Raw genomic sequence first — 14904 nt, 5'->3', positions numbered from 1 at the left:
TCTCTATGAAATTGTTTTCATGAATGTAAAACATTCCTTTAGATTGCAAGACTAGATTAGAACAGATTCAACACTGAGAATCAAAAAATAATGATTTTCTTACTAAAACCAATCAAAGACTACAAAGGTTTTAAACCATTAAAAACACGGGAGACCACTCACAGATTATTGACACCTTTTTCCAGCAGAGGGTACTGTTCCTGCACAATTACCATTACAATGCCACATGCACACCCTCTCCACGTGGATTCAGGTAAGGTGCTCTGGCCAGGCCAGAGTCTGGGAGTTTCCCTGCTGCACCCTATTAAAAAAAAAAAAAAGGAAGAAAAGACAAAGATCAAGACAATCATAAATCATCAAGATAATCAATTCATTCCTGATTCCCGTTACTGAGCAATTCATTTGTGAATTTGTGTCAATGATGTGATTGACAGCATTTGTGAATTTCCCCATTGTGGGACAATAAAGGAAATGTAATCTAATCTAATCTAATGTAATTCTAATCTAATTCCTGTTAATAGTATCAGAGGACTGCAAAAGGTGTGTGTTTAAAGACTCAACAGAAGCACCATGTGCACAATAAAATGCACACTATATTCAAATACCTCACCCACCATAGATCACTGTTTAGTTAAGCCCTAGCAGAACTGGCCTTGACCCCTGAGGGAAGGAGGAAAAACAGGTTGCATTCGGTGATATTTGCATGCTCTTCTTTTTATCTTTTCAGTGAGGCTCAAATCTCCTTAACACAATATTAAGATCAGGGTTGGGCAAAACAAGAAGAGATGACCTAAATCTGACTAACTCACTACTAATCTGGGTTATTCCCAGACTACAGTGGACAGGTTTGGCCTGTGGTATTAAATGGCGTATAATAAAAACTTTACATTCAAATTTGAGGTTAGATGTTAATTTAATAGTTTCATTTGGGTTGAGAGATTTATTTAGTTGAGAGATAATCTTAGCAGTATAGCTTTGTGTTAGTGTGTGTGTAGACTTTGACCTTCCTGTCGTCATATCATTGACAAACATACTGGTCTGGTATCACTGCAGCACCAGTTTTGGTGGAAACCCCGATGACAACGGTGGTTTTGTTTTGCGTAATGTGGGATTTAGTGTAGATTTCAATGAGCTGATCATTGAACTTCTTGTTTTTACTGCAATTTAAACCAACTACAGGTCTGCTTGAGCTTCCACTTGTTACTATGGGGGGGGGGGGTAGCTTTTTTTTTTTTTTTTTTAAGAAAAATAATTAAATCTATGCAATACAAGTTTGAACAGGTGCTCAAACAAGACCATGTCCAATTCAACATGTGACTTAAGAGAAATAACATATTTTGGAAATTACTTCATTGATTTAACTGTACTAATTTAAATGCTAAGAAGCCAAAATATTTATGATGGAATAAAAATCATGTAAACTCTCAAAGAATTGCCTAATACATTTAAATTTTTCGAAATCAAAAGTCAAAGTTTTAAGCAATTAATGACAACGTTTTCTAATAGATGACTTTCTTGTGGAACAGCTTTACGTGGTCTGGTATTTAGGCTTGTTGTTGGCTCATGCTAGCTAACGTTAGATGACTTCAGATGCTTTTCTGTATGAAAAGAAGCCTCTTTTCTCATTGTGCTGCTGCTGCGTTTTGTCTTGTCACTGTGCTGCAGCCTGCTTATTGATTGTAATGGTGTGTTTTGTTGTGCAGATTTCTTGTGTGTTTTAACTGTTAGAAGACAGAGGCAAATTTCTGAGGAGAAATCAATCAATCAATCAATTTACCAATACATATCTATTTACACTGCAAATATCGATTAACTGTTAAAACCAATGCACATAAAACCATCAGTAAACAAAGAGCAGCTTATATTTACAGTAAGCTTGCATTGTACTGCAAACACGTCCTGCGGGTCACACCCAGACTGCCTTAACAGGTCATTACAATCAGCAGGCAGATTAGTCATCTTCTTTTCTACTGAAAACGTGTGTGTAGCCACCAATATCACAACAATAAATGTCAGTCAGTGTATGGCTAACATTTACACCACGTGACTGGACTCCTCTGACCTGGTACGATGAGGTGGAGCAAAGACAAAACAATGACTGCTAAGTGTGTCAACAACCTGTTGACGGAAAATGATTACATCCTGCACATGTGGTGTTGAGATTAATTATGGGACCTTGAGAGGCACTGTACACTGGACAAGTGTTGAAGCCAACAGGACTTCCTGGAGGAAGGAGAAGAAAGGGGGTAACCAGAGCTATATGCAGAGACTGTCAGATAAAATTAAAAGAACAGAAACAGAAAACAGTCTCAGAATCACTCCCGTTTCCTGTTCTGCCACATTTGGAAAGGTTACAGTCTGTCAGGGGAAATTAAAATCCTGGTGTCCTTGAATGTAGCTAAATGTCACAGGGGGGCAAATTCAAAAGATTAAGCTGGGGAGTTATTTATAGCATTTGGGGAAATTTCCCATTTGGTATTAATTGTTGTTATATTATTTCTTTGGAGCAGTGTATGAATGTGGGCAGGAGAAAAGAGGCGAGGAAAGAAGGAGAGAGGGAAGGGGGAAGGAGGAGAAGAAAAATAAATGCAGTGATGTCAGTCCGTCCCACTCCCATTCAGTACAAAATGCGACAGAGCAGAGCTGAGCCTGCATACCACTGCCGCTGACGCCTGATCCCACACAAACACACACTCATCATACCACACACACACACACACAAGGGCTGAAACTCCAGACCAGTGGAGGGAGATGCTACCGGCTGGCACCCACTGAGTAAGTTCACTTTCTCTCCTGTTCTTTCTCTGGCTGTCTGTCCTTTGTTCAGCAGCCTGTCTAAGTTCATTTATCTCTCTCACTTTCTCTGTTGCTGTGAAATGACCGGTGTTTTTTTTTTTTTTTTTTTCAAACTGAGAGACTTTTCAAACTTTTCTCTCAGTATGCTGTGCACATACCTTTCCCTCCTCTCGCTCCCTTTCTGTCTCCACTCTGCATGTGAGTAGAGGCAGAAGTAGATCCCGGACTTATTTGCATGTTGGCGGAGAGCCAGAGCTGCATACTTTGTCTTTATTTGTGTATGTGTGAATAGGAAAGCTGCTGGATGTGAATGTTGATCTGCTATATGTTAATCTTGTCCCTGTGTAATGTTGATTCTCTGTGTGGTTTGTTACTGCCTGTGAGAAGTTTGTCTTAATTTGAATATTTCTTTTGTGCCACAGTGAACAAGTTCAAATGTGTCTAGTTCATTACAGGAGCTGTGATGCAGCTCTGAGACTGTTGTATGGAAAGCCTGAGCAATATCAGCAGGCTGCTTACCAGCAAATCTTCTTGTCAGGCCCTCTTTACTTCTATTGCCTTCAATCACAGTGTCTCAAAGGGCTTTACAGCTTCTGCATAATGAATGGATGAATAAAAACACTTCCCCTTCATCTCTGACAGTAGACATGTGGATCACAAAAAGTTCACTTGAAAAACTGGTGAAAAGGAAGAGATGAATGAATGAATACTGGTTTAAAGGCTAAAAACAAAGCAAGGCTGTGTATATATTCAAAACACAAGTGAATCAAAACTCCATTAAACACTGCGGCCTATTTCAACAAGAGTGGATGGAGAACTGGCTGGCTGTAGCTTTATATTGTTACTGTTTCAGAGATTTATGAGCTGTGTTGATGTTAATACGACATCATATTTAAATATAACATCCTTATAATATGAACTTAAAGCGAGCTACCTGACTCCTTGCTTGAGCTTTATATATATATATATATATATATATATATATAGTGAAGGGTCATGAGAGTGGTGTCAAAAACTCTTTTTGTTCCCAGAAGGTCGAGATATACCTTTTGACGAGAAAACTGCACAAAACCATGTTTTCTTTAGGTTTTTATTGATTTATTGATTTATTTTTGCATTCATTCCAACATATACTCAGGTGTACCTTTGGTACACGTGGCCCCTCCTAAAACGCCATGGTTTCAACCCAGTCACCAGACAACCCTGATGTAGTCATTGGTGAAGTGCTAGCACAAACACAATTCCTATTGGCTGTATCTCAGCAGCAGGTTTTTCAAATCTTGTATTGAGGGGCGAAGGCGGCTTTTATAGACTGCGTTTTCACACAGTTTAAGGTGAGGCTTTTTTACGGGGATTTAGTCTTTAGGACTTCCTGGATTCTTTGTGATCGATATCAGCCTCATGTGTGCTGATAAGGTGCCAAAACAGTCGGTTGTTTCATGTTTCTTTCTGTGTGTGTGTGTGTGTGTGTGTGAGAGAGAGAGAGAAAGTTGGTGCTGCTGCAGAAATTTAACAGAACTACTGCTCTTTGGTCTGTGTATGTTTCACACTGATAGCATGCAGTCCTTAACACCCCACCCTGTGTGTGTGTCCGTGTGTGTTTTTGTGTATTGACTTACCCCTATTTGTCTTTCAGTGTTTGAAAGCACAGCAGCATTTTCACTGTCCACTGTATGCAGAGTAAACATTGAATGTACTCACATCAGAGTCATTTGCTTAGGGCCTATTGTGTTCTTCCAGCCAAAACAAAATTGAATGGAGGAGAACAAAACAATAGATATAACCTCTTTCTCTCTCTCTCTTTAAACCACAGCAGCAACTTTTGCCCTGCACCTTCACATCTAGAGAGCCAGAGAGCCAGAGACACACATCAACTGCAGAAGAAGAGCACTTCACAAAGGACACTTCATTGACCTTCAGCTGTACCTGATCCCACATCCTTCATAGAACAGGGAACCTGACTCTGAGTGAAGCAAGAGAAAACGGAGCGATCAAATCCCACAACTGAAACACGACACATTGGGCGCAGAGACAGCAGGACTGACAGACATCTCAGGCAACTGGGGAGGCAGGATGCTGGCTAAAATCCTGGAGGACATGTGGGTGGAGCCGGAGGTGCTGGAGGCACTCAGCGAGGAACAGAAGAGGATCCTGTTCCTGAAGATGAGAGAGGAGCAGGTACGCCGCTGGAGAGAGCGAGAGGAGAGAGAGGAGAGGGAAGGAGGAGACAAAAACAACGCCAGGCAAAAGAAAGGTAGAGTGGCTGCTCTGAACTGGTTGTTCTGGCGAGTTGTACTGCTACATAAATTACATACCTCTATAAGTGTGATGGGCAATTAAAGCAAAATAGGAAACAACCGACTTACAGGAATGTGTTTTCTGTTGCCGGAAGGATCAGGGTTTCTGGGAAGCTACCAGTTTCTTTGAAACAGCCTCTACTGTCCAAAGCCACAACTAATTCGACAATGATGTACTGACAAAATTACAGACTGTAACCATAAAAATGTCTGTACTGCTAAAAAAGTACTTTTTTGAGCTTTGATCATAGTTTGAACCATATTTACTTTCACTGAAACACAGAGATCATCAGTCCTCTGTGTCTGTAAATGTGAACATTTTTAATAAGAGTTTAAAGTCCACACACTTTATAACACACATGCACACCAATGCAGCTTGTTGAAGCCTTGGAAGAGAACTAAAGGAGATGCCATTTTCAGGAATCATAGTTGAGGAGTAAAATAAACAAATATAGTGGACGATTTTTTTAATTTTAGTCAAAGTTTTGAAGTTGGTGTAAATTACTTTAATGATCCAATATGGTATAAAGTGGGATTTGTCTTGTTTTGATGATAAAGCAGATCAAGCTTCTACATAAAAAGTAGTCACCACTCTCAGCCAAGTCCAGCCCAACAGAGCCGCTGTCCAACCCTGCAGGATTTAGTTTCTCTGAAATCGGTTATGTTTATATTCAGTCACATAGAGCCTTTCCTTAGATTGGCCTGTCATTGCTAGAGCTGAGAGAAGCGACGAAGTTGGAGTCATTTTTGCTGTTTAATATCATGATATAGCTCCTAATGGATGATTCATTACACATTACACACATTTTATGTTTATAGCTTTTACCAGTCTTACCACTGTATTTCATTAATATATGGTTTGTTGCAGTCAAGCCTCTCAGTAACTGATTAATATCTGCCAGAAATCTCATGACCTCTGAATGCACACGAGTAAAGAAACACAGATACACAAGCTGTTCCGTCACACCGTTTCAGGTTACCAGTCTCATTAATGTGTTTCAGTTACACTCAACAAATGGGATCCCGAGACTTCAGTGTTCAGTGGTCCGTGTCTCCCTCTGCTCCATCTTTCTGTCTCACTTTTACAACCACCTTCTTTCCATTTACTGTTTGTCTGACTCAGAAACCCTATCAACTCTACTGATACGATGCACAATAATAAGTGTGTGTGTGTGTGTGACGGGCGGCTTCTTTCAACATTAGCTAAATCATTCTACAGGCCTCTCTGTGCTATAAACCATGTATTACATTACCGTCTGACGTTTACCCAATCTCTGCTATGTCATCTGAGAGGCGCCCGAGTACGCGTTGCCTTGTTTCTCGGGAAAGACACAGCATACATGTGCAGACAGGCCAATCCACCTCACCCTGATAAACAGTAAAGGTTTGAAACATACCTTGGAATAAACATTTCCAGTTTTTAGTCAATCAGTAGGCGTGGCAGTAAAAAATAAAGGCACATCGGCTAGCACTGTGTGTTGTTATCAGTTATCAGAGTCCGTGAGGCGACAGTATGGACATAAAGGTGTGTAGCCCAGACAGATGATGACTAATGCCAGAAATGGTCTTTGGTCAGACAAAGACTTTCACAAGGAATTCTCTAAAATATGGACAGGCACAGAGTTGCTTTTGTTAGAAATCCGTACGGTCAGTTCATGGTGAGAGGCTGAGTGTGGGCCTTCAGAGAGCACAGCTGCACAGCTCTCAAAGACAACACCATTCACGTCACGTCTCCTCTCAATGACGTCGTGGCAGAGGTTTCACCTTCATCAGGTGCTTCTGTCATGGAAAACAAAACACACTTTGTCACACATTTGGGAGCTGGGTATATTTTTGCCTCCTGTGTCATGATGAGGTAACAACTAAAAATATCTTGTTTTTTTTCCTGGATGGAAAATGCAGTGGAAGAGAGGTGTGTCAGGTGGTATTTATACGTCATCGCATTGAGATCAGATAACAAGAAATCTCTACCACGAAATGATTAGTCAATTTGTGTTTAACTATACACTCAGTCATAACATGAATATCATATAAATTCATTTTGGTGCAGTAGATGAGTTCAGCTGACACACAACTAAACGTTAGCTCAACATTTGGGCTGTGTCCAATTCAAAATTCAAAGGGAGTTTCTGTAGAGCTGATTCAGGTTAGTTGCTCATTGCCAGGAAAGTGCTTATTGTTTTTTTTTTTTTGTTTACTAATTACCCCCTTTATATTGAATCCCAACTATGAGGGCATGTTTTAACATGAATCCTTGTTATGCTGTGATTAATGTTTGCTATTAAAAGGTTACACAGACAGACAAAAGGCAGAGAGGTGGAGGAAAATAATAAGCAAGAGAATGAGGTCAACTGACAGGGAGTTTAACAGCAGTAATAAATAAACAATCAGAGTAAGGAGAACTACCTACTTGTACTTTTGAGCGAAATGGGGTGTCTAAGGACAAGTCTGCTGCCTTTGTGTGAGGGTTTCTAAGCCCAATGCTTATAGGACAGCACCACCTTCTGGATAAACGCCAGAGCAACTATTTCTCTGACAGTTTCTGCCATCTTAATCACTCCTGTGAATTCACACTCCTTTTTTTTCCCCCCCTGCAGCTTCCGGTAAACATGTGAGGTGGCTGCTCGGTCGGGATGGAGATGTCAGTGTCAGTGTATTTGGAGAGGTGGAAGAGTTCAAGTCCTCCAAACTCCTCCAGAGCCTCATGAACAACAGGTACACACAAAAATGAAAGCAGCTCTGCCAAACTTGGCCACGGTGAGGACTACCATAACTGTTGTTAAAAGCAAGGTTTGGTTTCTGTTTCCTCACCGTAAAAGTCATGCCCTTTGTCGATCAGGTGCAGATTAAAAAGGAGAGGAACTCTAGGTAATGTTAAAATAGTAATAAGACAAAAGAGAAAATTAGGCATAGAAGATATTAAACAATGTAAAAAAGGCTCCTTATGTCCACTACTTCTTTTTTTTTTTTTTTTTGTGTATTTAATGAGTCATTCATGTTCTTAAGAAGAACTTGGTTTAGGACTAATTCCTTGTGGGTGTCTTACATACAGTGAATAATGCAAATTCTTAGTTTTCACTGCTTTTTCCCCGATGGCCTGACATCCGTTTTCCTTTGCAAGGTCAGTTAATGTGGAGAATGTTTCCGAGACAACAACCTTCATGCAGCACTGACTTTGATAAGATAAACAGGCCACTAAAAAGTTTGAGTCAGCGTGTTGTCTCCTCATCCCATTTTGATTACAGAAATTATTTTCCAAATGACTAACTGGAGGACTAATTCAAAGGTTGGGACGTCTGTCTATGGGAATAAAAATGGATGTCTTTGTCTTCCAGACTCCCCAGTGATAATATGAATGGCATCCAGACAGTGGACTTGCTGCCAGGAAGAGAGGCCCGGGAGCTTGGCTTTAAAGAAAAAATCCAGCTGCCCTTCGCAGATGTTACTGTGAGTTAATGTGGTTTTATGTGGTTTTTGTAGCTTACAAGGTAAAATGTCAAAAGTATTGGGACTCTTACTGTCCACTGATGTCCCTTTTATATTCAGGATTGCACAATGTCAATGTCTTCTGAGGAGGACATGGACTCCTGTAGTGCTGATGATGACCTGAGGGACCCTGCGGAGGACAGTGACAGTGAATCAGGCAGCAGCTCAGATAATCTCAGCGACTGGGCTCCACACTACAGGCCCCATTTTAGTAGCCATGGCAACCAGCCGCCACTCAAAACCCCACTGTCAGGCACACGGAGAGGGGACCCACAAGACAGAGGTGAGGAAATAAGACAGGAGAGAAGAAGGGAGACAAGCCTGACTGATCTGTTTCTATGTTAGAATGCGTGGCTTCAATGGATATATATCTAAAGACGGAAATTTTGATATACACCACGACAAGTAAACAAAAGCTAAGATGAAAAATATTATCATCCATGCAATATGTATATGCTGAATGTTAAATACATACAGTAGATGAAAACAGGAAATGTTCAGTTGATCTCTGATGATCTGAAGAATTTATTACGAGTTAAAAAAGGAGTAAAAACTTCACCTGGCTCCTCTGTTTTCTCTCCAGAGATCATGTGCCGCGAGGAGAAGTCCGTACACAGGAGTCGCGTGGCCCAGCTCAGGGTTGTATTTACAGATGATCGACAAAACAACAAAACAGCCCCTGCCTTCACTAAACCACCTATACCTGCCAAACCTGCTCATCTGCAGAAAACAAGCACAACGTTGAGCCATTAGGAGTGCAGCTGTATCCACCTTGTTTCAAAACAATATCCTGCACTGAGTGTAAGGAGGCCTTTGCAGAAATAAGGGCTCAGTTACACACTGTTGGACCAGGCTGCAGCTATATGCATGTGAAGGAGAAAAAAGTCCTTACTTGAACCTGATCGGTGAACTGAAATAGACTTTATGCCTGACTCAGAAAAGTGAAGCAGCTTTGATGTTGCTGAGTTTAAATACGCTCATGTGCCTTTCACGATTAACAGACGGACTGAAGTATTTAGAGACACATGGACCGTTGACCACACCGTGGTTCACCTTGGGTGGGTGTTAAAGACATTTTATTATTAAAATGTCATAATAAGAGGTTATTGGGAAGCAAAACACCTATTATTTCTACTATATTGTATAAAAAGTTGAAATTGTCATTGTCATCACCTGTCGTTGTTGTTTCTGACACCACTGACTTCCACCACTGTTGAAAACGTTTTCATCCATTGGCTCAGAAATCACCAGTCACATCACTGTTGCAGGGATTTGTGGTTAAAATAAAAATAAACTGAATTCATACAAAACACGGATGCACCAATAATCCTCAGAATACATCACTTCACACTCTGACAACAGCACCAAACTGTTCTCATCATCCAGAACTCAATCTATTTGCTTTGCTCGTGAGCAAATGTTAGCAGTGCTATCACACGAAGGTAACATGCCTGAAATTATAGCTGCTAAACATCAACATGTTAGCATTGTCACTTTAAGATTGTTATCTGCTTACATTTTTTAATCAGTGCATCAGGAACAAAATACAACCTCACAGACCTGCTAGCGTGATATTAGTCTGAATATTTAAGGGACCAAAAATACAGATTAGATTTGGTGAGACATTCTTAATACAAGGCCCGCTTACATTACTTTAATGTTTTCTGTTATCAAATTACCACATCCTTTGGTTATGTTAACACAAACCATTTGCCTGACAATTGGGAAAACTTGAACCACTGAGTGCACAGTATGTGGCTGGAAGCCCTGGGGATAAAAAGAGCGGCCTTGATGTTGAACATTTTTGGTGAGTCCGGTGAAATATTAAGTTGTAAAGTATTTCCGAAGTCTACAAACCACAGACGCTTCCATTGTAGAATCTTCATGTGTCACTTGGCGTGGGGTCTGTTTGCCTTCAGTGTGGTCTTCAGCAAAATGAAACACATGATCGTTTGGGCTGAAGTCAGCTGACAGGATGTGGTCAGGTGACTGACTTGGGAAACAAACTTTTTTTTCTTAACTCTTTAAAGCTGCTATGTTGAGAAAGATTGGTCTAAATACCCGTGAAATTGATTAAAAAGAGCTCCATGTGCTACTCTGGTCAGCATCCCCATGCAGTCCTACAGTTTTAACTCAGCACTTTAACTGCATTTTCATTGTTTCATTTCAGTGGTGTGTCCAGCGGAGTACTGATCTAAAACAAGTCCCTGGAAAAATATCTGGAGAATCTATTGTAGCTTTAAAGGCACATCAGAGACTGCACAACAACACAAATGTATATTACCATGAGACATGTATCAGTGGTATACTTTGAAGGTTTGAAATGGTTGCACTGTAGTTACTACATAACTGTTTGGTCACATGCTCCCTTTACTTAGTCACCAATTCTTTTCTAAAATTCCTTTCCTGCTGACTTTTGCTTTACCTTCTACTTGTATTTGTATGATGTATTTCCTTAAAGGGTATGTATACCTATGTTGGTGTGAAAAATAAGAAATGAATAAAAGTGAAACATTAGTTGTTGTTTTTTTTTTTTTTTTTTTTCATTCAACAAGTTGTGTCTCTTCATGGAATACCCTCAATAGAGGTAGGTGTGGTTGCTGACAGGACCAAACACAGAGTTGATAGTGATCACATGCACAATGATAACCTATTCAGTGGGATGCATCAGAAAACAGCCCATCAGAGATCAAACACAGCACACAGTAAGCTGATTTGCATGTGGTTTAGACTGAGACAGAAGGCGAGACGCATGGGGAGACATAGAAAATGGGAGTCAGGTCACGGGAAGCAACACGTCACAGTCAACTCAATAAACCTCTTTGCATTCCCTCACCACCTCCACACCCTCAGCTCTGTGTATGAGCTCCTGGATGTGAGTGCGGAGTGCGTGCGTGTTTGTGTGTCTGTCCACCCATATATCTTGAATCATGTGACTTGACACGAGCAGTCATGCACACAGTGTGAAAAGCCCCGCTAAATATAGTGGGACAGTGTTGGGTTTCTCAGCAAAGCATTGTAGCAGTCTGTTCATCTTTGTCCCCTAAGAAAGTGCATGTCATGGACTTGTAATGTTACTGTCGTCTGAAGTTGTCAGGAGTCGATTGGCTTTTTATTTTCTTCTCAGCCTCAGAGGTGAAATTTGAACATAAAAAGCTCTTTTGTGTGTTGATGAGGAACCCGTATGACAGTAATTGAGTATATCAAGGAGGATTAGATATGTACGCCACTATTTCCTTTGAACAATAAACAATACATTATCTGATTTTCTGTATGAAGTTGTTGTGAGGAGATACTGAGTGAGTGGCTGAGGCAGATAGTTAGCAGCTCTGTGCTTGCTGTATAATAACATCTCTGTTGTGGTTCCATTAGATTTGACGATAAAGGGCACTGGTTCTCTAATGTTGGTTAATTACTGTGAAAAGCCTCAGGTTATAACTGAGCAATTTATGTGAAAATAAGATTAATGTCAGGATTTCCCTGATTGGCTCCTAAATGTGTATCTTTGTCCAGCCTCCAGTGATTGAAAACTAAAAGTGTTTAAGTGTGTATGAAAAATAAATACAACATACACAACTCCTATGAAACAAAACAGAGTCTTACGAACTGAGTTGCTAAAATAAGCTGTTTCTTTCAGAACACTGTGACAAAATAGTGACCAAATCTTGTTTTATGACTGATATGTACAAAAAATAAACAAAACAATAACAACAAAAAAACCTGCACACACTTAACCCGGGGTTTTATAGAATAAAAAGCATAGAGCAATTAACCAGAGTAACTAAACATAAACTTAAATGGATTTAGTTTGATACTCTCAAGAATTAAGGGCAGAGTTGTGGCGAAAAATAAGAATTTATCTGTCCCAACTCCAAAAGCACTACAACTCCCAGAATGCACCACAAACCAGGCCCTCCTTGTAAAGCCTACATTTGATAGAGTAAACAGAGTGTGATGTTAATTAGATAGTCGTGTTTGACTAAATGAGGCTCCTGCTGAGTCTCAGTGAACCTACAACTGTTCTCAGGACTCAAGACTCATGACAGGTGGGCTATATGTTACCTTTAAACTGCTATGTGGACTTTCCCTTTTAATCAAGAAAATGTAATTTTTTTCAGCTTTTACAAAATGATGGCTCCCTGCAGCTTCTGCATGGTTTGTGCTGATGAAATAATATTAGCATGTGAGCATAAGAAGCTGAAATGGTGAACATGGTAAACACTATCCTTACTTAGCACCACCATGTTAGCATGTTAGCATGCTGACATTAGCTTTTACCACTAAGCTAACGAGCCATGTGCACACAGAGCCTGACAGCTGTTAGCATTAGCTGTAGTTTGTGTGAGGAGAGCCAGAAGATGTTCTGGGATCTGAACAGACTGAACGAGATGAAAGGATGAGCTCAGTGCCAGTAAACTTTCACTCAGGCTGTCTGTGATGTCGATATTATGATACAGATATCACTCTGTGAAAATGTTTTAACCCTTCATCATGAATATGGATACAGTCATTCAAGGTCCATTGTTTATGTTTTTGGAATCATCTGGAAAATAAATATTATATTAAATGCTCTCAGTCACTGTTGCAATTCAATATCATTAATCATAATATATCTTATTTGAGCATTGAAATTCACAGGACAACAACATGAAAAATCTAAGTCATGATGTGCTGCTCTGATTAAAAGCATGGGTTCATAGCTTGGCCCCCACCTCAGTGTTAAGGTGGGGGCCAAGCACCAATACATTCCAAATCATGAGCTACTGGTAAAAGAAGCCATGATGAAATATCACTGCAGCCAGACAGCCTTTATCAATGTGCTTTGCCCAACTTCCTGGAACCACTGGTCCTTCTTTGAGATCACCAGCAGGCTAAAGATTAACAGAGTTTTGTGTACACATTACCTTCAAAAAACTAACACCATGTGAGCCAACCTAAGGATCGAATTTTGTGAATGTTTTAAGGACTCATTTTATGACCATAGTTTGGTTGATTAGCTGATTCATGACCAATTTTCTAACACGGAGACGCTTAGCTACATGTGTCATCCTAATGCTATTTAATAGTTTTTGTGCTTGTTGTTCATTAGTAGCATGAGACAAAACCACAAGTGGATGAAGCTGTTTTTAGAAGTCTGTCTATTTGAATGCACCTTTAACAGCTTTAAGGGTCAAAGGTCAAGAGTCCCCTTTGACCCCTGTGTCATCAAAATATAACCCGAGAGCAGATCAGCCTGAGCTTTTCAAGGATGTAAGAAACGATTGTGTTTTTTTTTTTGGGAGTAGCATGTTTCCTGTGTCTATAAAAGACAACATAAATGGATAACAGAGACGTAATGAGGAGTGATCTCAGAAAGATGCTGTTTCTGTAAAGCTGTTAGACATTTTCTAACAGCGGGGATATCGCCAATTGAGAGGGGGAAAAAAAAATTCACAATGAGACACAGTGTCTCCAAGCAGATGCAGTGGCCAAAATTTCAAAGGTCTGGCTCATAAGTGAGGGTCCGCCCAGCTCCAGTGCAGGTTGCCTTGGGCTGGCAGGTTGTTCCACTGCAGTGTGTGTGAAAGGAGTTTTTCTCCAGAGTGGGCAGAGCCGCTGGTGCTGGAACATATGTAAGCTCCACGGGGGTCTGTGACGGCACACACCGGCTATCTGGACAATGCATCCATCATTAACCCCGGTTTCCCTGCGTCTCTGTCTTGCTGCATTTCAGTCAGCCTCCATCTCTCAGCTCGCTGGATCTTGCACTCATCTCTCCTCTCTTTGTTTGGCCCACATTATCTTCATCCCCTGCTGTCCATCTCCCCGTCCGCCTCCCTGCATATCTCTCTTTTTCTGTTTTCTCTCCCCCTGTGGCCTGCTTTTCATCTCTCCCGGCTTCACCCACTCCCTCTTACCCCCATTACACCCCCCTCCCCCTTTTCCCTCTCTGCCCTTCACCCCCCACCCCCAGATTCGTTTTCCACCCCCTCCTCCTTCTCCTCCCCCACTCCCCCAACTCTCTCTCCCAACCCTCCCCCCTCCTCTTCTCTGTCCTCCGTTCAATCCCTCCCTCCCTCCCTCCTCCTCCCTTTCTCTCCTGCCATCTTGCAGGCCAGTGGAGCCAGACTGCAGGCGTTCAGGGAGTCACTGGACCTGCTGGGCAGCGGGTGACACAGATTTCCGGTGTGTGTGTGTGTGTGTGTGTGTGTGTGTGTGTGTGTGTGTGTGTGTGTGCATGCGTGACGAGAACAGGGAGGGGGGATTAAGCTCCAAATCACTAGAAAGGCACAGAAGAGAAAGAGGGGCGGTGAAAAAAAAGCTGCAGATCCAAGAATTTAAAATT

At 41.0% G+C, this 14904-nt stretch overlaps 1 protein-coding gene across 1 annotated transcript; it reads left to right on the top strand.

Annotated features, from left to right (window-relative positions):
* The first annotated feature begins 2638 nt into the window (after positions 1 to 2638).
* On the top strand, positions 2639 to 11096 carry LOC115050471 (SH2 domain-containing protein 4A). Its single transcript, XM_029513305.1, has 6 exons — positions 2639 to 2775; positions 4610 to 5050; positions 7691 to 7808; positions 8429 to 8540; positions 8640 to 8862; positions 9163 to 11096. The coding sequence occupies exons 2-6, from the start codon at positions 4870 to 4872 to the stop codon at positions 9330 to 9332; spliced, it is 804 nt and encodes a 267-aa protein (XP_029369165.1). The 5' UTR covers positions 2639 to 2775; positions 4610 to 4869; the 3' UTR covers positions 9333 to 11096.
* The last annotated feature ends 3808 nt before the right edge of the window (positions 11097 to 14904 follow it).

Source organism: Echeneis naucrates, chromosome 10, assembly GCF_900963305.1.
Source record: "Echeneis naucrates chromosome 10, fEcheNa1.1, whole genome shotgun sequence".
In the NCBI taxonomy this organism is placed as follows: Eukaryota; Metazoa; Chordata; class Actinopteri; order Carangiformes; family Echeneidae; genus Echeneis; species Echeneis naucrates.
This window is presented reverse-complemented; position numbering and strand designations above follow the sequence as displayed.

Bases quoted from the DNA above. Each gene is read 5' to 3' on its own strand.
- LOC115050471 (XM_029513305.1), top strand. From the start codon at position 4,870: ATGCTGGCTAAAATCCTGGAGGACATGTGGGTGGAGCCGGAGGTGCTG. The intron at 7,809-8,428 runs GTACACACAAAA...TTTGTCTTCCAG, and splicing joins CAGAGCCTCATGAACAACAG to ACTCCCCAGTGATAATATGA. The intron at 8,541-8,639 runs GTGAGTTAATGT...TTTTATATTCAG, and splicing joins TGCCCTTCGCAGATGTTACT to GATTGCACAATGTCAATGTC.